Below are 22,159 nucleotides of genomic sequence, written 5' to 3' on the forward strand. Positions count from 1 at the left end.
CTATAAGGTCTAACTTGGCAAGCAATTAATTTCAAGAACACTATCAGTGTTGCACAGAAGTATTGCTTATTGGTCTGTAGGAAGGTTGTATGTATCTTAAACTTACTGTTTTGTTGTCTAGGATAGTGAATGAGAGCCGACAAGTACTCCAGGAACCTGATTTTGCTCAGTCTCTCCTGAGAGATCCAAATACTCCTATCATAAGAAAGTCGAGGGGAACTTCCACTCAAGGAACATCCACCCATGCTTCTTCAACTCAGCTGGCTATGGTGGATGATCAAAGAAGCAAAGCAGGGAGCATCCACAGCAAAGTGAGCAGCTACCACGGCAGCCTCCACAGATCACGTGATGGCAGGTGAGTTTTGTTAGTAGCTTAGTTTATTGCATAAGCTAAATTATGATCATCAGCTTAAGAAAGAAGAGCAGCCAATTCTGAAATAGTTGAACGTAATTAAGGCTTTGAACTTTGCTATTGAGTTCACTCAGTAGCAAGCAAAAAAATTTATCTTCTAGGCATTTATTCATTCTTTGAAAGTCTTGTTGAATGCTTACTATGTGCCACCAACTATTTTTGGATACCAATGATTCAATAGCGGACAAAACAGGCTAAGACCATGATCTCTTAAGAGCGTCCTGCCTTACGGGATTTACTCTGATTTATTTGTGTATTCTTTGGGAAACTTTATTGTAATCACAGTAAAACATGATGCTGAGGAAAAGACTTGAATTAAATATTCCTGGGCACCTCTGGACCATATGTAAATAATTCTGTAATAGAGTTGCATTATAAATTCCACATAGAGCTAAACCCAAGCTTTCCATATAGAGCATGTGTTCTCTTATAGTCCGCGTGTTCTGATTGTTGTCCCAGACTGTGGTCAGACTTAAAGTCAGTTAGAATTGTTTGGAGTTTAGATTTGATGCAGTAAGCAATATGGGAGTTATTGCTTATAATGTAACATATAATATGGGGATTGAGCAGGGAGAAGACAGGATGAAAGTGGTTATTTTAGTAAGATTAATTTAGTGAACAGTTATGGAATACCTACTACATCTGGCACTATGCTAGGCTCTGAGAATACAAAGATGACTTAGACATGGTCTTTGCTCTTAATAAGCTCACAGTCTATTTAGAAGAATGGTGTAGTCAGTGTTGTGGTTTAGAACATGGATATGGAAATGATAAGCCTCAGTTTCCTTATCTATAAAATAAATATAGTAGTAATATCTGCCTCTTTAATAATACTGTACAAATTAAATGAGATAGGCATTCTTCCGTACCTAATATCTTGGAAGAATGCCTGTCTCAGTAAGCTCCTCATATCAGCTTCTTTTATTATTGTAATTAACAATTAAAGTAACGTATAAGTATGATATTTTTGGCAAACATTTTCTGTAAAGAGCCAGATAGTAAGTATTTTAGGTCATATGGTCTCCGTTGCAACTATTCAGGTCTGCTGTTGTAGCATAAAAGCAGTCATAGACAATATGTAGTCAAATAGAAATAACTGCTTTCCAATAAAACTATTTGCAAAAATAGGATTTGGCCAACAGGCCTTGCCAACCCCTGTTCACTAGGTACAGTAGTAGCATAGAGGAGGGAGCTATTAATTCTAGTAGCTGAGGAGGGAGTTGATTTCACAGAGAAAATGTGTGAAAGAAACCTGACTGTGGGTTTATTGTTAAATTTGAGAAATGTGATACTAGAATTAGAAGCTGCCTAGGAGCTTTTCAGTAATTCAATTGAGAGTTGATAAAAGCTTATTGGAGAATGGTGGCAGTGGGAAGAGAGGTAGAGCTGACCTGAAAGATATTTAGAAAGAAGAAAGGATAGAGATTATTAATAAATTAATATTAACAGATAAAAGGAATGTGATAAGGATTTTTTGGGGGTGTTTTTTAAAATTTCTATTTGGGAAACTGAAAGAATAAAAATTACAATACCTGAAAGTAGCAGGATTCTGTGTTGTATTGACAACATCTGTTTCCACAGCTGTTTTTATCCTGTCAGTCTCAGTCCTCCTAGTGTAGAATGCGATCCTGTACTCTGTGATCCCTGTCCTGCTAGTGTAGAATGTGATTCCTGTACTCTGTACTTCTTTATTCTTTAAGTTCTGGGGTATGTGTACAGATCGTGCAGGATTGTTAGATAGCTATACACATGCCATGGTGGTTTGCTGCCTCCATTCCCCCATCACCTACATTAGGTATTTCTCCTAATGTTATCCCTCCCTAATCCCCCCACCCCCTGCTATCCCTCCCTGAGTTCCCACCCACCAGCAGACCCTGGTGTATGATGTTCCCCTCCCTGTGTCCATGTGTTCTCATTGTTCAACACCCACTTATGAATGAGAACATGCAGTGTTTGGTTTTCTGTTCTTGTGTCAGTTTGTTGAGAATGATGGTTTCTAGCTTTCTCCATGTCCCTGCAAAGGACATGAACTCATCCTTTTTATGGCTGCATAGTATTCCATGGTGTATATGTGCCACATTTTCTTTGTCCATTCTATCATTGATGGGCATTTCGGTTGGTTCCAAGTCTTTGCTATTGTAAACAGTGCCACAGTGAACATACATGTACATGTGTCTTTATAGTAGAACGATTTGTAATCCTTTGGGTATATGCCCAGTAATGGGATTGCTGGGTCAAATGGTGTTTCTGTTTCTAGGTCCTTGAGGAATCGCCACACTGTCTTCCACAATGGTCGTACTAATTTATACTCCCACCAATAGTGTCAAAGCATTTCTATTTCTCCACATCCTCTCCAGCATCTGTTGTCTCCAGATATTTTAATGATCACCATTCTCACTTGTGTGAGATGGTATCTCAATGTGGTTTTGATTTGTATTTCTCTAATGACCAGTGATGATGAGCTTTCTTTCATATATTTGTTGGCTGCATAAATGTCTCCTTTAGAAAAGTGTCTGTTCATATTCTTTTCCTCCTTTTGATGATGGGGTTGTTTTTTTCTTGTAAATTTGTTTAAGTTCTTTGTAGATTCTGAATATTAGCCCTTTGTCAGATGGGTAGGTTACAAAAATTTTTTCCCATTCTGTTGGTTGCCAGTTCGCTCTATTGCTTGTTTCTTTTGCTGTGCAGAAGCTCTTAAGTTTAATTAGATCCCATTTTTCTATTTTGGCTTTTGTTGCCATTGCTTTTGGTGTTTTGGTGATGAAGTGTTTTGCTTATGCCTGTGTCCTGAATGCCTAGGTTTTCTTCTAGGGTTTTTATGGAGTTAGGTCTTATGTTTAAATCTTTATCCATCTGGAGTTAATTTTTGTATAAGGTATAAGGAAGGGGTCCAGTTTCAGCTTTCTGCACGTAGCTAGCCAGTTTTCCCAACACCGTTTATTAAATAGGGAATCCTTTCCCCATTGCTTGTTCTTGTCAGGTTTGTCAAAGATCAGATGGTTGTAGATGTGTGGCATTACTTCCAAGGCCTCTGTTCTGTCCCATTGGTCTATATCTCTGTTTTGGTACCAGTACCGTGCTGTTTTAATTACTGTAGCTTTCTAGTATAGTTTGAAGTCAGGTCGTGTGTTGCCACCAGCTTTGCGGGCTTTCTTTGTTTTTTTTGTTTTGCTTAGGATCGTCTTGGCTATGTGGGCTCTTTTTTGGTCCCTTATGAAGTTTAAAGTGGTTTTTTCCAGTTCTCTGAAGAAGGTCAGTGGTAGCTTGACGAGGATAGCATTGAATCTATAAATTACTTTGGGTAATATTGGCCATTTTCACAATATCGGTTCTTCCTAACCGTAAGCATAGAATGATTTTCCATCTGTTTGTGTCCTCTCTTATTTCCTTGAGAAACTTTGAGATGGAGTTTCACTCTTATTGCCCAGGCTGGAATGCAATGGCTTGACCTCAGCTGACTGCCACCTCTGCCTCCTGGGTTCAAGCAATTCTCCTGCCTCAGCCTCCCATGTAGCTGGGATTATAGGTGCCTGCCACCATGCCTGGCTAATTTTTTTGTATTTTTAGTAGAGATGGAGTTTCTCCATATTGGTCAGGCTGGTCTCGAACACCTGACCTCAGGTGATCCACCCACCTCAGCCTCCCAAAGTGCTGGAATTACAGGTGTGAGCCACCATGCCTGGCCTATTTTAATCTTCTGTTTTTTCCTCTCAACTTGTTTTCTTTTACCTTATGTTGGTCAGCTACCCTGTGTTTAAAAGAGCAAGTGTCTTTCTTTGATGCTGATATATCTTTTATCCATTTCTTTTTTCTTTCCTGGCTAGATTTTTGAAATGAATATTTTCCTTCTCCCTGAACCATTCTTCATCCCTTGTAAGTTTAGTCTTTTTCTCTTCTCTACCTGCCTCAACTGTACCCTCTAACATCACCAGTGACCTCATTTTAACCACAGGGATCTTTTCTCCTTCCTTCCTTTTTTCATTCCACTTAGTACTCCTATATGAGAAGCATTCTTCTAAGTGCTAGTGATGCAGAGACAGAAGACAGAAGAGTAAACAATCAGTTACAATACACTTCAGTAGGTATAGTAAAAATATGTACAGGGTGCATTGAGATCTCAGAGAAGAAAACCATTTACTACATCACAGAAAGTGAAAGCTTTGCAAAAGAGATGGCACTTCTACATTGAATAGGATTCGGAGGAGGCAGTTGGGAGTCAAAGACAAGGAAACAGCACATGCAGAGGCAAGGAAGACAGACAGGCAGTTAGGTACATGGGTATGGCTAGAGTATAGAGTGCATGTTTCAGCAACTGAAGGAGAGGAATTCATACCGAGGAGTTTGCATTTTTCCCTGACACCAGTAAGAAACTATCATAGGTCTTTGGGCATTGGGGTGAGAAAATCAGATTAGTATTTTAGAAAAATCACTTGGCAATAGCATCTTAATGAGGGAGATCATAAGTAAGCCTAGTTAGAAAGTTTCTACAGTAATTTAGGGGTTCCCAGCTGAAGATACTGATAAGGAGGGAGGGAATTAGACTTCTTTTTTTTTTTTTTTTCCTGGAATTAGAGTTATTTTAGAATATATTTATCAGTCGCCATCCTCCATAAACAGCTTTATTTGCCATTATTGGCCTTAGACTTTCTTTGTTTTTTCTTTTTTTCTTTTTTTGAGGCAGAGTCTCACTCTGTTTTTCAGGTTGGAGTGCAGTGGTACTATCTCAGCTCACTGTAACCTCTGCCTCCCAGGTTCCAGCCATTCTCATGCCTCAGCGCCCTGAGTAGCTAGGATTACAGGCGTGTGCCACCACGCTCAGCTAATGTTTTGTATTTTTATTAGAGCTGGGGTTTTGACATGTTGGCCAGGCTGGTCTTGAACTTCTGGCCTCAAGTGATCTGCCCATCTCAGCCTCCCAAAGTGCTGGGACTACAGGCATGAGCCACCGTGCCCAGGTGGCCTTATCCGTTCAAGGATGAATTAATAATTCATATATATATATATATATATATCTTTATACATTCATCTATGAGTGAATAATTCCATATATATCTTTATACACAGTATGCCACCTATACTTGTGGCATACTGTGTTTAACGATTCATATGGAAGAAAAGTAAGATGTAATTTATGCCTTCTAGGAGCATATAACCTTATAGGAAAGATAAGACACATAAATATGAGCCAGTTAAATAATAGCACAAGTTAGAATATAATTAAGACAGTGAATGTTAAAGATAATAGATGTAGGCTGGGCGCGGTGGCTCACACCTATAATCTCAGCACTTTGGGAGGCTGAGGCAGGCAGATCACCTGAGGTCGAGAGTTCCAGACCAGACTGACCAACATGGAGAAACGCTGTCTTTACTAAAACAAACAAACAAACAAACAAACAAAAACACGAAAAACACTACCTGGGCATGGTGGCACATGCCTGTAATCCTAGCTACTTGGGAGGCTGAGGCTGGAGAATCGCTTGAACCTGGGAGGTGGAGGTTGTGGTGAGCCAGGATCATGCCATTGCACTCCAATCTGGACAACAAGAACAAAACTCCGTCTCAAAAAAGTAAAATAAGAAAATATATTGGCGATAAGCAGGGTGAATGAATAGTAAAAGATGAGTTTATATTAAGTAGAGAATTTCTGAGGGCGGTTAAAATAGATTTAAGCTACTCTCATCTGAACAGAACTTGAGTTTAGATAAGAAAGTTTATAATCATCAATATAAGATAGTTGGCAATTAAAATTGTAAGCTAGAATCCCTTAATTCACTATTAAAATAACAGCTCAAAAACAAGACCTTTGAAAATATTCACAGTAATAATAATACAGGAAGAACAGTGGGCATATGAGTCAGAGAAATTGCGTATCTTTCTTTTTGTTATGATCTGTTTTCCATATAATTGTTTTTCCTCACCTAAGCTTGCAGCTTCTGGAGAATAAGAACTAAGGGATACCATATTCCTTCACCGTATCTAGCACAGTGCTAGGCCTATATATAGAAGGGGATGAACAAATCTATGAAGTAAGTAATGACTTTAGAAATACTGTGGATGTTTCCCAGAAATTCAGGAGCTAGAATGACAATGGCACCCTACTGAAGGTTTCTGTAATGTGGCACATGAATACTTATACTGTAGGATTCTTTGCTGTACCTAGAACTTTAGGGCAGATTTGAGAAGTTCCAAGACTGGTGAACCAGAAGTCTAAACAAGGATTTTCATAGTTTCAAAAGCCGTCTCATGGAGATTTCTTTCTGCTTCAGTCAGTTTTTAACTTTGTGTGCTAACACTATGTTTTGGTCATTTTCTCATCATTTCATGGTATCTTGGCTTTGGGATCATACACACACCCACTTCTCAATACTCACTCTGGCCCAGACTCTTTGCTGGATAATTATTGATCTCTGTACTATGTAAAACAAAATAGGTTGAGGTGAATACACCTACTTATGTATGTCATCTTCAAAGAATAAGTAATTGGTGGTTAGATGAGAGAGTGGGTGAAAAAGAAAGTGGATGAGTAGGTAGGTGGAGGTTTGGGAATGAATGATTAGGTTGGTTAAGTGGGTGACATGACAAGAAAAAGCTAGGGAATATAAAAAGGAGGTATTAGTGAAACTACAGTTAATTGAGTTATTTAGATTAACAATAGCAGATAGTATGGAAACTCAAAAAGAGTAAATCATCTTCAGGGTTTTTTTATGGTGATTTTGAAAGGCACCAAATTATCTTTTTGACAACAGCAACAAATTAACCATCCTAATTGTTTTGCCTAAGCTTATATGAAAATGAATTTACATTTTCACACTATGTATTAATTAGAGTCAGTGGTCACAGTAGTTTAAATGACTGTCAAAAAATAAACTTGGTAATTCTTATATATACAATTGAGATTAAACAGTATATTTATACCTATAATCTCAGCACTTTGGGAGGCCGAGGTGGGTGGATCACGAGGTCAAGAGATCAAGACCATCCTGTTCAACAAGGTGAAACCCCATCTCTACTAAAAATACAAAAATTAGCTGGGCATGGTGGCGCGTGCCTGTAGTCCCAGCTACCAGGGAGGCTGAGGCAGGAGAATTGCTTGAACCCAGGAGGCAGAGGTTGCGGTGAGCCGAGATCGTGCCATTGCACTCCAGTCTGGGTAACAACAGCGAAACTCCGTCTCAGAAAACAAAAACAAAAACAAAAACAGTGTATTTACATTTCTTTTTCTATGTAGTTGACTTTTAGTTATCCATGGTCAGTTTGATTTTTTGTGGATAGCCATATGTGTCACTAAGTAATTTAGATGTAATTATTCAATATAGTAAATTTTTCTGTGAAAAATACATTGAGTTTTCGTAACTCGAAGCTTTATATTTCATTTTAGAAAATACTCAGTTTATATTTTTATATAGTGATTTTTAAAAGATGACTATATTATTACTAGACAACCGCATCATATTTTGCTTTTTTCATTTGCCATATTTATTTGAGACAGATACTCAGGAAGCCATTGAGAGGTGAAAGATCTCCAAATCAGCTGCTAAGTCATATTTGGAAACTTAGAAAAAATCTTCTATTCCATTTTAAGGCAATAATCATTATGCAAAATAATAATTATTAGACTAGAATAACCAGTCCATTCTGAAATGTTTTTATCTGCAAACATGTCATCATTTACCAAAACCTGCAGAACAAATTTAAAACTGTTTTAGGTCCTAAATGTGAAGTATCTTTTAATAAATAAGAATTAAATACCTTTTTACCCACTAACGTGAGAAATGTTTGAAATATTTAAATATTTATCTTTTCATATTTAACTTTTCTTTTTTGCTTTACTGAAACAAAAGACATGTTTTTAAAAAAAAATTCAAAAGACTTCTCAAGTTTTAAACTCTGATCTAATGAAAATATTACTTGACAGGCATCGCTGTAAGACTAAAAGATCACCTCCATGGTGTATGATTCTGTCTTTAAATTTTATAAATAATTCACACTGACTCATGAAATTTGTTATAATTATTTTTGTGAAGGAATGGTAGATTAATGCTCCCTGACAACCAACAGATCTGCAACTGCTTATGATTAGTTTTTTTGATGACTGTTTAAAAAAAAACAAAAACCTAACCTGCTATATTTCATTTTTAGAAATATTAATGTTAAAGTTATAAGTTTTCCTTGAGGTTTATTATCATAAATCAAATACTTTTACAAAATCAAATACTTAGTATAATTTGCAAAATTATACTAGATTTTCTTTGAGGTTTATTATCCTAAATCAAATACTTTTACTTATACACAAAAGTGTATAGGTTTAAGTATAAACAAAAAATAATTTAGACAAATATTTCTTGAGGCACTAGGAATTAAAAGATACAATATGGTTTTTACCTTGAAAGAGCACACTATAAAGCCAGAATCATTGATAAATAGCATGCTGGCTCCATGGGCAAAGGACTAATAAAAAAGTCATAATTGATTTTCCTGACCTTGACTGGCCTAGAGCTAATCTCATTCCTCATGGCAAAGCTCAGTGAGTCAGGACTGCAACAAAAGAAAATTTAATAGCCCCTCTGCTGCCTTTCAAGATAAGTGCAGAGAAGGAGACAGCCCACAGTTAGCAGAGGAGCCCAGCTCACATACTCCAAGCTGGGTCTAGGGCTGGAGGTACAAAGAATTTGCTTTAGTGGGAATATAGGTTACAAAGTGTTAGGATGTAACTTCCAAGCAGATGTCGCTTCTGTGAAGGAGCATCTTCAGAGCCTTAAGCCCTGATAAGAAGTAATTAAGATAATTTACAGGTAGTTAACTCAGTTTTTTTTTTTGTTTTTTTTTTTTTTTTGAGACGGAGTTTCGCTCTTGTTACCCAGGCTGGAGTGCAATGGCACGATCTCGGCTCACCGCAACCTCCGCCTCCTGGGCTCAGGCAATTCTCCTGCCTCAGCCTCCTGAGTAGCTGGGATTACAGGCATGTACCACAATGCCCAGCTAATTTTTTGTATTTTTAGTAGAGACGGGGTTTCACCATGTTGACCAGGATGGTCTCGATCTTTTGACCTCGTGATCTACCCGCCTCAGCCTCCCGAAGTGCTGGGATTACAGGCTTGAGCCACCACGCCCAGCAACTCAGTTTTTAACTGAAAAGCAGCTTTCAGCACATACTGTCATTGTTGCTTGCCAGTTTATTCATTTATATTTTTTAGGTTACACAGTTTCTCCCCTGATTTTATATGCTCCCTCTTCCAATCATAGTCTTTAATAAAATTTGAGTATACCCCTCTACTGAGTATAACCACTCTTGGCTGCCAGGGGCAATGCCACATTTCTTCTATTTGTTCTTACCCCTCTCCCTGAACCCACCCTGTTCAAAACTCATTTGAAGGCATCCATATCTAGCGCAGCTTCAAATCAGCCTTGTTTAACCTCAGCTTCTGTCCTTTTGCAGGGAATAGAACCTTATTTCTGAGTGGATTATCTCTTTTCTGTTGTTGGCTATGTCAGTAATTCCACAGTGTTAATAAAGTTAAGCAATCAAAAGTTGTTTATTACTTTCTCATGGTTGGTTTCCTAATAATTTCCTGTACTGAGGCATCTTCATAAAAATTATTAGTGTTATTACATTTTCTAGTGTGTTCTGTTAACCCACTTCAAAATAAACTCTCTCATAACAGGTACACGCCCTGCAGTTACAGAGGAATGGAGGAGAGACTACCTCATGGCAGCATGTCACGACTGACAGATCACTCCAGGCATAGTAGTTCTCATCGGCTCAATGAACAGTCACGACATAGCAGCATCAGAGATCTCAGTAATAATCCCATGACTCACATCACACATGGCACCAGCATGAATCGGGTTATTGAAGAAGATGGTACCAGTGCTTAATTTGTCTTGTCTAAGGTGGAAAACTTGTGCTGTTTAAAAAGCAGATTTTATTCTTTGCCTTTGCATGACTGATTGCTGTAACTCGCTGTTAACATGCTTTCAGTCAAGTGCAGATTGTGTCCACTGGAAAGGTAAATGTTTGCTTTTTATATTGCATCAAACTTGGAACATCAGGCATCCAAAACACTAAGAATTAAATCATCATAATAATAATTAGTCTTTCTAGGTTAAGAAGAGATAATTATTTGTCTGGTAAGCATTTTTATAAACCCACTCATTTTATATTTAGAAAAATCCTAAATGTGTGGTGACTGCTTTGTAGTGAACTTTCATATACTATGAACTAGTGGTGAGATAACATTCTGATAGCTCAGTTAATAAAACAATTTCAGAATTAAAGAAATTTTCTATGCAAGGTATACTTCTCAGATGAATAGTAGGACTTTGTAGTTTTATTTCCACTAAGTGAAAAAAGAACTGTGTTTTTAAACTGTAAGGAGAATTTAATAAATCAGCAAGGGTATTTTAGCTAATAGAATAAAAGTGCAACAGAAGAATTTGGTTAGTCTGTGAAAGATTCTCTCAAAATCCCATTGAAATAATCTTCATCCAGAGATATTCAGGATTTGGATTAGTAGTAGAATAAAGAGATGGGCATTCTTTCCCCTATAATTGTGCTGTTTTTATAACTTTTGTAAATATTACTTTTACTGGCTGTGTTTTTATAACTTATCCATGTGCATGATGGAAAATTTTAATTTGTAGCCATCTTTTCCCATGTAATAGTATTGATTCATAGAAAACTTAATGTTCAAAATCTGCTTTGTGGAGGCATGTAATAAGACAAACATCACACATTATAAGGCTCTTTGTGGTAACCACAGTTATAAAATGACAAAGTATTTTCTCTGTATTCGTTGTTGTATTTTTCTACAGTGAGATGTGATCTTGCCAAAGCCACCAGACCTTGGCATCCAGGCCCTCCTATAGTGATTTGATTGTCTGCTCTTGCCTTGCCCTATAGCTAGTAGGCTACAGCTTTTGCCCCACACTCTTATTTTCAGATTCTGGATCATTCTTGTTTACAACTGAAATATATATAACCTCAGTCCAAAGTGGTGGTTGATTTGAGTATTTGAAAATCATTGTAGCTAAATGAAGCATGATTAGTAGTCTTACTATGAATATCATTTAATCTTAAAAAATCAAGTAAAAAATGTTTATCTGGTAATGTTTAAATAATTTACAATATAAACTGTAAACCTTATTAGGCGTGAAATCTATCCAAAGAGAAAGAAAAATGCTGGAACATGCTGGATGTGTTATGTAAAAAGCATATTTAAACAAGGGTCCTCAGCCCTGACTGCAGATAAGAATCACTTGGGTTACTTCAGATACCTAACAACTTCCTCTCATACAAATAAGAATTGGTAGGTTTCTTAAAAAGGACAAAAAGCTTTCCATGTGATTCTAATCTGCAGCCTGGCTTGAAACTCACTACTTTAACTTGCCCCTGATGATCTGATGGCATCATATTATATCATATGAACACCCATCCACATGGATTCAGTCTTTCAATTTTATATCATTATCTAATATTTAATTGTTCTCCACTTTATTATTCATTATAAAATGCAGAATTCTGGGCTCCACTCCTAGAGAGACTTATTCTGTAAGGCCAAAGTGATAGGACTTTAAAATCTTTAGTTATAAAAACACCACAGGTGATTCTTATGCAGGTAATTTAAGAATCATACTTTGGAGAATTATTCTAGACTCTGAAGAGGCCTGGCTCTGCCTTATGCTATTATTGTTTCTGACCTTTAACAATCTAACTCTTCGAGCCTCAGTTCCCTTGTTTGTAAATGAAGATAAAAAATACTTACTCTACCTACCTCACAACATTGTCAAATAAGATCAAGTGAAAAAAATCATATGAAAGCTCTTTGAAAACTGTAAAGCATGAATGATGAGGGATTAGTTTATTGTGGATTTAAGAGTTTTGAGGACTGCTGTAGTACATTCCTTGACATGTGTTGAATTTATGTGTACTTTTCTTTCCCACCCTTTAAAACAGAAACTACCAAGGAATTATGTGTTGAAAAAGAATATTTTCAGGCAGCAGTCAGTTGTCTGATAGTAATAATTTGTCTTATTATGTTATATATTTCAAAAGTACATATATGATATGAATTATTGTTCATGAGATATATTTGAATATTTGGCCTAAAATGTTTTTTGGTTTTCTCTGTGTTCATCGCCTTTCTCTGTGGAACTGGAGTTAACACTCAAGGCAGGCAGGTCTGAATTCCCTCATAACGCAATTAGTAAACATTTTCTCTGAAAGCCAAACATAAAACAACTCATTTATCAATAATTCATGATGCTTTTGTCTGAGAATCTGTCCTGCAAACAGCATGAGAGAACCAAAACAAACATTCACAAACAAAAATAAGTTAAAATAGAAGGTACCAGTTTGAGCCTGAAGATGTTGTCATCCCTTGCCATCTGCATTATATTATCAACTGCCAAGATGTTAATTGGTTTTTTCTTCTACAAGTGGGCCAAGTATAGACAGTTAAGTGAACATCACCATGAAAATCTTAACTTTGTGCTTCCAGATTTTTAGATATTCATTTGTACTTTCCCTTTTAAATTAATTGTTGGTATGTATGGGAACACTATATTGACTTTTCAGTTACTTTCAATAAGTATCTTAATTTTGCCCCACAAAATTTATGTAATACTATGGGGCAAAATTACATAATGTAATCTTGTGAATCCATGGTTTTAAACAACAGTATTTAGTTTGGGCAGCAGTTTCAAGTCTCAGCTAGCTTAAACCGATCTGAAAAAGTCTGGACAGTTTTCGTACCATATGTTTAACTTTGATTGGCATATGATAATGTTTAGTGTTTTCTTTTTTCAGTTGACAACTGAGAAAATAATAGTTCTCTCTAAAATGTTATTATATTATCAAAAGGTTTTCAAAAAGTACTCTGCTTTCAGCAACATTGTTTTACTCGATAACGAGACAAAAGACCTAAGATAATATTAAACTCAGAATAGTTTGTTTCAAAGAACAATTGGTTAATAACTCAGCTGGCACAGGTCTTCATACACAGTTTTTCAATAAATATTTAAATTAACAATTCATGTTACACAACTTGCTTTTACCCTAGTAGTGAGTCTCACATCAAAGAAATTTGTAAGATCTTAATTTAATCTATGTGAAATGAAGTCTCTGCTTTACCAGAATAATATGTGGCAGGTAATAAATATGTAAATGACACCAAATAAAACATTTTGCATAGATGATAGTCCATATCACTATCTTAATTAAAGAAATTTATGTACAAACATGTACCAATCCTTTTAGTTTTAGAAGATGAATAGTGATTCTTACAAGTAAGTAATTAGGCTCCTTTAGTCTTATGCTGTTAGATCTTTGTGGACCAGTTGGGTAAATAAATCTTCAAACCAACCTTGCTTCTTCTGCTGTTGTTAGAGCAGATTTATAAAAATTCTGAGAATGTCTTCAAATTAGAAAAATTTACTGCATTTTAACCTACCTCATCAGTTTCTTTGTGATAACAGCTGGAAATAACTCAAATTGTACCCATCTTAGTTTAGGCTATATTTCTGTGAAATAAAAGGAACAACTTAATTTTTTTATTATATAAATTAGTGAATCATTTGCCGGAACTTAGAAGACATTAACCTACCAAAATTTCATTATGACGATATTTATATTGCTTTTTGACGTGCCAAAGGTACATTTATATATTACCATATTTGGGTGACTTACATAGTCTAATGTAATGAAAATTCCCCTGGGCCTGGAATTTTAAGACTCATAATTTTAGCAGAGTATGGGCCTGAAAAAAAAAAAAAAAAGGCTCATAATTATGATATCAACTGGACTGGTCATTGAATTTCTCTGAATCTTTGTTTCTTCAATGTAAAATGAGGAGAAGGTAATTTTTGATTTTAGCCTCCCTCATTGGATACTGTAAGGATCAAGTGAAATAACATTTATTATAATGCTCTATAACCCATAAATTATTCTACTTGAAAACATTTTTTTAGAGACAGGGTCTTGCTCTGTCACTTGAGCTGGAGAGCAGTGGCACAACGATACCTTGAACTCCTGGGCTCAAGCAGTCTTACAGCTTCAGCCTCCCAAGTAGCTAGGACTATAGGCATGCACCACTACACCTGGCTAATTGTAATTTTTTTTTTCTTTTTTTAAGATGGAGTCTGGCTTTGTTGCCCAGGCTGGAGTGCAGTGGCGCGATCTCAGCTTACTGCAGCCTCGACCTCCCAGGTTCAAGTGATTCTCCTGCCTCAGCCTCCCGAGTAACTGAGCCTACAGGTGCGTGCCACCATGCCTGGCTAATTTTTGTATTTTTAGTAGAGATGGAGTTTTGCCATGTTGTTCTTGAACTCCTGACCTCAAGTGGTCCGCCTGCCTTGGCCTCCCAAAGTACTAGAATTACAGGCATGAGCCACTACACCCAGATTAATTTTAATTTTTTAGATTTTTTTGTAGAGATGGGTTTCGCTTCGTTGATCAGGCTGGTCTTGAACTCCTGGCTTCCTAAAGCATTGGGATTACAAGCATGTCATCATACCTGATCCATAAATTGTTCTACTGATATCATTTGATTTTGTTAGAATTTGGGAGGCTGTAGAAACCAGGATATAGTCTTTAGTAGTATGACTTTTTAGCAATAACAACAAGATAGGCAATTAGACCAGTATTCATTTGGTACAGTCTTTAAATCAGTGATCCCATTAACTTTTAAAAGGTAGGTTATGCTCTTAAATTGTATTGGCTCTTTATTTTATTTTGAGAGGGGGTTTCGCTTTTGTTACCCAGGCTGGAGTGCAATGGTGCGATCTCGGCTCACCGCAACCTCTGCCTCCTGGGTTCAGGCAATTCTCCTGCCTCAGCCTCCTGAGTACCTGAGATTACAGGCACGCACCACCATACCCAGCTAATGTTTCGTATTTTTAGTAGAGACGGAGTTTCACCATGTTGACCAGGATGATCTCGATCTCTTGACCTCGTGATCCACCCCCCTCAGCCTCCCAAAGTGCTGGGATTACAGGCGTGAGCCACTGTGCCCGGCCTGTATTAGCTCTTTAGTATGTGATATACCAGAGTATGCTCTCAAATTTTATGTAGTTGAATTTGTAGAACAAATTTGGGGATATTCATTATATTTTTCCTTTTATATCAAATTGTGTAAGTACATTAGCTTGACTTAAATTATAAGAAAAATATAAAGAAGAATGTAGACCCTCTAATGTTTGTCTTTGACTTTTTGGCTTTTATGTACCTAATTCTTTTTGATTGAGAACAAGTTTTGAAACACTGATTCACTTGTTGGTTTTCATCATTGCAGAACTTTAAATTTTAAGTCATCGTACTATGAGAATTGTTTGTACACGTTATAATTTTTTAAACTGTAAAGATTTTTTTCTCCATTCTTCACTCATAAAGGAATAGCATTTTTATGGAACCTAGATTTACAAAGGAACTCGTGATTCTTTTAAATGTTTTTATGTCTTTTTACAAGTGATTAAGAAAAAGTGTTTACATTTAATGCAGCTGTATTTCCTAGTAGCTGTATAATCTTACACATTATTCTTTTATAATTTTGACCTGTTTTACAGGAAAACAGTTGTGTTGTCATTTCTTCGTAATCGAATTCTCTTCTCCTCTTCTTTTGTTCCAGTTAGATGAGTTTGGGAAAGGAATAGGAAGACTAGGCATCGTTTGCCTTCCATCTGACTGTAATCAGTCTTCTGGGTTTCTTTCTAATTTAATTTTAATCCTGTGCTTCTTTAGTCATCAAATTGATAGAGGATTACAATTTTCTCTCAGGATCTAAATCTTCTAAGAATGAAAATGTTTAAAGTCTACCCTGAACCAGCCATCCTTGCAGACATTTCTATTCAGTTGATTTATAAAGATTTAATCTATAAAGATTTAATATGAATTAAACATCTTTCTTATTCTGTGATCTCTAATTAGAAAGTAAAATTTTGTTGCCATAAATATATAAGTTTTCACTTATATTTTAGTCAAACACCAAACCAGTACATTACGTACTTCCTATAAGACACAGTAGTTGCAATCTGTTGAAATGCGTTGAAGGATAATTTCCTTCAGATTATTTTTTTAATCATCATCTGCCTCAGGAAATCTGCTATGTTCTTTTTTGAATATTTTTGTTGGTGTGAAAGCATTGCTTATACTTTACGTTCATTTTATTTATTGGTCACTGTCACCAGTTTTTCCCGACAGATATTAAACAAGTTTTTTACCTTGAAATAATTCAGGTTTTGAAGATTTACTGCTTTATTATTTTGCTAATTACCTTTTTAAAAAAAAACAAACTTGGAGCTTAGTAATTTCTGTTTTCTATCCCGGAGTCTAAAATTAGACAAAAAAAAAAATTCTATTTTCTAAATTGTCCAGATTTTTTTAATGATTAGTAAAAATGTAGTATGTTATTTATTAAAATACCATAGGATTTTGAGTCAGGAAACCTGATTTCCGGCCTTGCCTCTCTTTGTACTTAGCTGTATAACTTTGGACTGGACATTTTACCTCTTGGTGCCTCCATTTTCTCATTGTCTAGGGAAAAAGAATTTGTTGAGGTAGAATCTTAAATTCTACCCAGTTCTTATTTTGTTCTCCTTTGACCATTTTATAATTATTATCTTGGTCTCATTCCTATTCTTGTTATTCATCCTGTGAATTAGATCAGCTTGTATTATTAGTGCCATTTACATGTAAATTGATGGGATTCAGATATGTTACTGTTTCTCCATTAGTGATTTTAAGTAATTTTAAAGAAGGAAACATATTACAGATAATAAAAATGAAAGAAAGATATAAATATTGGACATGGATTATTTTTAAATGGGAAAGTCTTTTTAAGCACCAATATAAGCACCTTAAATTGGTATCTAGAAAACAATGACATAAAATTTTGTGGTCTTTGTTCTCTTAAATATGAATATAGCTAGTTTGCTTAAACTTTAAACAAAATGTATTCAAGATGAAATTAGTGAACAAAGCAATGATAACACTGGTTCATATGGCTAATTTAAAAGCTATCAGATTTAGCAATATTAAAATAATTTTAAAATGCAAAAGATATTTCAGAGGAATTGATTGAAAATTTTTTGTTCAGTAATTATTCTTAAGCTGCATTATAAGATTTATTACATAAATATAGTTACCAGATTGCTATGGGCAGGTGAATGTCTTCATTTGAAATATTATCAGAGATCAGTGTGGCTTGTTATTTTTAATTTTTTTCTGGCTATACAGAAAGTGTTTCCAGAAAGGTTAATTGTCATCTGATAAAATGTAGAGATTGAGGCCAGGTGCGTGGCTCACTCCTGTAATCCTAGCATTTTGGGAGGCTGAGGCGGGCAGATCACCTGAGTCAGGAGTTCGGGACCAGCCTAGTCAACATGGCAAAACCCTGTCTCTACTAAAAATACAGAAATTAGCTGGGCATAGTGGCGTGTGCCTGTAATCTCAGCTACTCAGGAGGCTGAGGCAGGAGAATCACTTGAACCCAGGCGTGGAGGTTGCAGTGAACCAAGATTGCGTCATTGCACTTCTGTTGCCTGGGCAACAAAAGTGAAACTATGTCTTAAAAAAAAAAAAAAAAAAAGGTAGAGATTGCATTCGTTCTATCTCTCAGCAGAGTTCTCTGGTAGTGTTCTCTGTGGACTAGGCCAAGGATGTTCTTGTTACTTTTAAAGATCATTGTCTGCTCTGATTGTCTACGTTAACTCATATCAATTTTTTGAACACTGGTCTATAGATTTACAATCTAAGTGTTGGGTTAAGATCTGACGAGTAGAGAATAGTGGAAAGTCAATATAGGAAGGTGTACTGGTTTCTGGTGTGATTTCTTTAGCTACACTTGATTCCTTGTGTTACGTCATTTCATGGATCATGTAATTCTCCTAGCTTTCAGAAATTAAATTAGATGTCCAGCCTTTCTCATTCAGAGATGCCTATATTATTATGTTATTTTGATTGCTTACCCACAAAAAAAAAAAAAGATCTGTTTTCAGTTCTCTGGCTCTGCAAGTCTTTGTGATCACATTTGTTAAATTGAATCTGAGGTTCAAATGTTGCATTAAATATTTTCTGGATTTTTGATAATAGGATATTCTGTAAGATAAAGCAACAATCCTAGAGTGATTTACTTTATGTTTAGACATCCACCGTTTTTCTATTTCTCTACTCCTCCCATTCTCCATTTTTAAAAGGAAATTTACAAATGTCTTTCCTTGTCCCTGCCTCAGATAATTTTTCCCTGAACTCATCTTGTCAGCAGAAACATTTAATAGGAAATAATTCTATATTGCTGAGACAAGATCAACACAGTAGTTCTTTACATTGAGCTGAGGTGAATGTATACTTAAAAATACTCTATTTTCTTTCTATATGAACTTAATATTTTAAAATCATATATAGGACTCCCCAGTGTGAAAATATTAGTCTGGACATCATTCTCTTGCCATCAGGTGCTATTTCTATCTTAGCTGTGAGTTAGACTAAATCCGAATTTTGTATCATTCATCTTTTTATAATATTTAACTTCCCTAGAATCATCTCATTTCACATCTTTAACCCCAGCTTCCCACAACTTTTCTGCTTTTATTTTCAAATGCCAGTTTTATTTTTGTGTTTTATTTTCTCATTGAAGTGTAAAGGTATCACATATATGAAGAAATGACTAGTTTAGACATTTACTTTGGCATAATATTGTTATTGATAACACACACCATCCCTTTCCTCTAGCCCCAAAAAGAAAAGTTTGACAACTCAAAAACTATTAAATTATTTTATCTGTATTTAATAGAACAGTGGAAGCTGTTTCTTCAAAATTAAAATGTTTTACCAGGAAAAAAAAAACTTTTCTGTATTTTAATCTGACAGTGAATTTGGGATTATTTATGTAATATATCTATAATTAATAGAAATTATTAGTTATTTCACTCGTAATTTGTGATACCTAAGACTCATATTTATTTAATGTGAACTGTTTTTTGAGCCTTTTTTGTTTCATTTTGTTTTCTTAACTTTTTTTGGTGTTGTTAGATTGTCATGGTCACATCTCAGCAGAAAAACTCTACTGTACATCAGCTGTTCTCAGAGTCAGGCCAAGGAGGTTTTTGCTACACAGTCATAGTTCGATAATACAGCATTATTTTGAACTACATTAAATTGCTGGTTTTATTGGTCAAAAATGAACAGATGCTAGCAATTTCATAATATATATTCAAGAAAGAACCAAACAAAATATCTTTTAGAATAGATATATTGACTTCTCATCATAAACCTTATCAACATACCAGAGCCTTTATGAAGGAGACTCTACAGATAACCACAAGTCTTATCACAAAAATTCTCCTTTAAAACAGTTATCCTTTATTTTGTTGTTAAATTTCCCAGTTTTGAAACATGTTTTATCAAAATGACTTCATAATTGAAGTAAATGCCTTTTGGGAGTATATTTGTTACGTAAGACTTTCAGTAAATCTGTGTGTAGTTTAAAGCTTTTATAATCTGAGATATTGTTTGTATCAGGTTGATGGCAAAAGTAACTGCAGTTTTTGCCATTAAAAAATGAAATTTAAAGAAATTTTTTTTTCTCCCCGAGACGGAGTTTGGCTCTTGTTACCCAGGCTGGAGTGCAATGGCGCGATCTCGGCTCACCGCAACCTCCGCCTCCTGGGTTCAGGCAATTCTCCTGCCTCAGCCTCCTGAGTAGCTGGGATTACAGGCACGCACCACCATGCCCAGCTGATTTTTTTTTGGTATTTTTAGTAGACACGGGGTTTCACCATGTTGACCAGGATGGTCTCGATCTCTTGACCTCGTGATCCACCCGCCTCAGCCTCCCAAACTGCTAGGATTACAGGCGTGAGCCACTGCGCCCGGCCTAAAGAAATTTTTTAAATAGCAAAAACCGCAGTTACTTTTGCACCAACCTAATATAAAAGGATTCATCTGTGTCATTTTGAGGCAAAAATAATTTTCCCTCACATCTACTATGGACTTAAATTTTGGCAACTAGAATTTTATCCTCTTGATAGGCATTCTGAATTAATGAATACTACTATGTTGTATAGTAAACAAATTTGCCATAAAATGCCATTTAAAGATTTTCTTTAGACCTTTATTTCAGGTTATAAAAATAAAAATGTATGAGTGGAAGATCACATAAAAAATATGAAACTCCTACACAGGAAAATCCCCAATTTTATGATTTAATAGGTTGTAAATTGGGTTGTTCCAAATTCAGACTACATCTCATCATATAAAATTATGAATAATAAGGGTAAAGAGTAGCCAACAAAAGCTAATCTAGTACACCATAGAAGTACTCTAGGTGTCTTGGTTTTGGATAAATTTTGATAGTGGAGAAAGGTTACTTTGATCTTTCAGTAATTGCTTGGTACCCTTCTTCCTAGGCAATATGCCCATGTTACCCTCTTCATGTGATCTATTCCTCAAATGCTACATTCTCCAAAACTTCCCTACCTGCCTCTATGTCCCAGTCATCCTTATCAATACTTCTTTTTAGAAAGAAAGAAATTTGCTTTAACTAGTTTATGTTAAAGTGTTAGTGACTGCAGCCCTTTTCTCTCTCTTAAAGAGAAATCTGCATTAAAAGCAAACGTTGCTGTTAGCACAAATTAATCTCAATGAGTAGAAAAGCTTTAAAACAAAAGTGGAAATAATTTAAATTATTGTTGATGAGACTATTTTGATGCAAGAGATACCATTAAGTGACCTAGCTTGGAAATCTTCCCCCTTGCTCAAACCCATGTAATGTGTGAAACTGCTGTATATTTTCAGTGACCTTGAAAAAGGGAGCTAGTTATTTGTACTTATGGGCCTGAAGAAGTCAGGGCCTGCTGATCCTGTTCTTAAGTTCAAGGGCAATGCCTGGAGCATCCTGGATCTCCTTCACCGTCATTCTACATGACCTACAGCTAGGTCTGTCTTCTAGCTCTGCTCATTGATATTAAATTTACAGATGAATACTATCTATGCTTGTTAAAAAAAATTCTTTCCCCATTTTACTGTTACAATTTTTCAAGAGCTATAAAGGTAGAAAAGGTATTCTTTTTCATTATTCTAAAAAAAAATTATCATTTTTAAATAGCTGGCAGTTAGCAGTTTAGTTTTCCAAACTTTATTCTAAGTCAAATTGCTGAGGTGATTCTAAACTTCTAATCTTGATTTATCATATAAACATCTAATTAGAAAGTGTTTATGCTAAAGACTTGTATTTTGTGACATTAGTTTTTCATGTTTTTTATATGCTCATTTAAATTGTTCATTTCCAAATGAGTGAAAAAGTTGCTGTTGTTGGGATGTACAGGGCAAGTGCACTTGGTTAGAGCATGAACTGGGAATTTCACATTAGCTGATGTGCTTTGCACTCTGCTCTTGTAGATTTATTTTGTTTACAGTAGACTGATGTCAGTTTTTGTAAATGTTTTTTCTTAGCACTTTAACTGTGAGTGTACAAACTGATTTTAAATGTAGTGGTTGTATATTTTGGTTATAAATTGGAAATTTTTAATAAAATTAAATAATTTGTTTTCTTTTCTGTCATTAGTACCTGATTAATTATAATTTTCTTTGTCATCTTCCAGACTCTTTAAATGATCTGATTAATATTTCACTGACTTTTTACATGTTTTCATACTTTATATTAAGTTTTTCACATAATAACGTAGGAGCCACAGTAATCTGCCACATAGAAATAAACACACACCATCCTACGTTATATTCCTTTTTCTCATACTTAT

The 22,159-nt window shown here is 35.5% G+C and overlaps 1 protein-coding gene across 4 annotated transcripts in view; it reads left to right on the forward strand.

Annotated features, from left to right (window-relative positions):
• FZD3 (frizzled class receptor 3) overlaps positions 1-21,956 on the forward strand; it is a 90,758-nt gene extending 68,802 nt beyond the window's left edge. For all 4 annotated transcript variants that reach the window (XM_074384121.1, XM_039461183.2, XM_039461182.2 and 1 more), the window contains 2 exons: positions 122-355; positions 10,075-21,956. In XM_074384121.1, coding sequence (XP_074240222.1) covers positions 122-355; positions 10,075-10,288 — 448 coding nt within the window. In that variant the 3' untranslated portion in view covers positions 10,289-21,956. The remainder of the gene's footprint in view (positions 1-121; positions 356-10,074) is intronic.
• The last annotated feature ends 203 nt before the right edge of the window (positions 21,957-22,159 follow it).

This window comes from Saimiri boliviensis, chromosome 13, assembly GCF_048565385.1.
Source record: "Saimiri boliviensis isolate mSaiBol1 chromosome 13, mSaiBol1.pri, whole genome shotgun sequence".
NCBI classification, from domain to species: Eukaryota; Metazoa; Chordata; class Mammalia; order Primates; family Cebidae; genus Saimiri; species Saimiri boliviensis.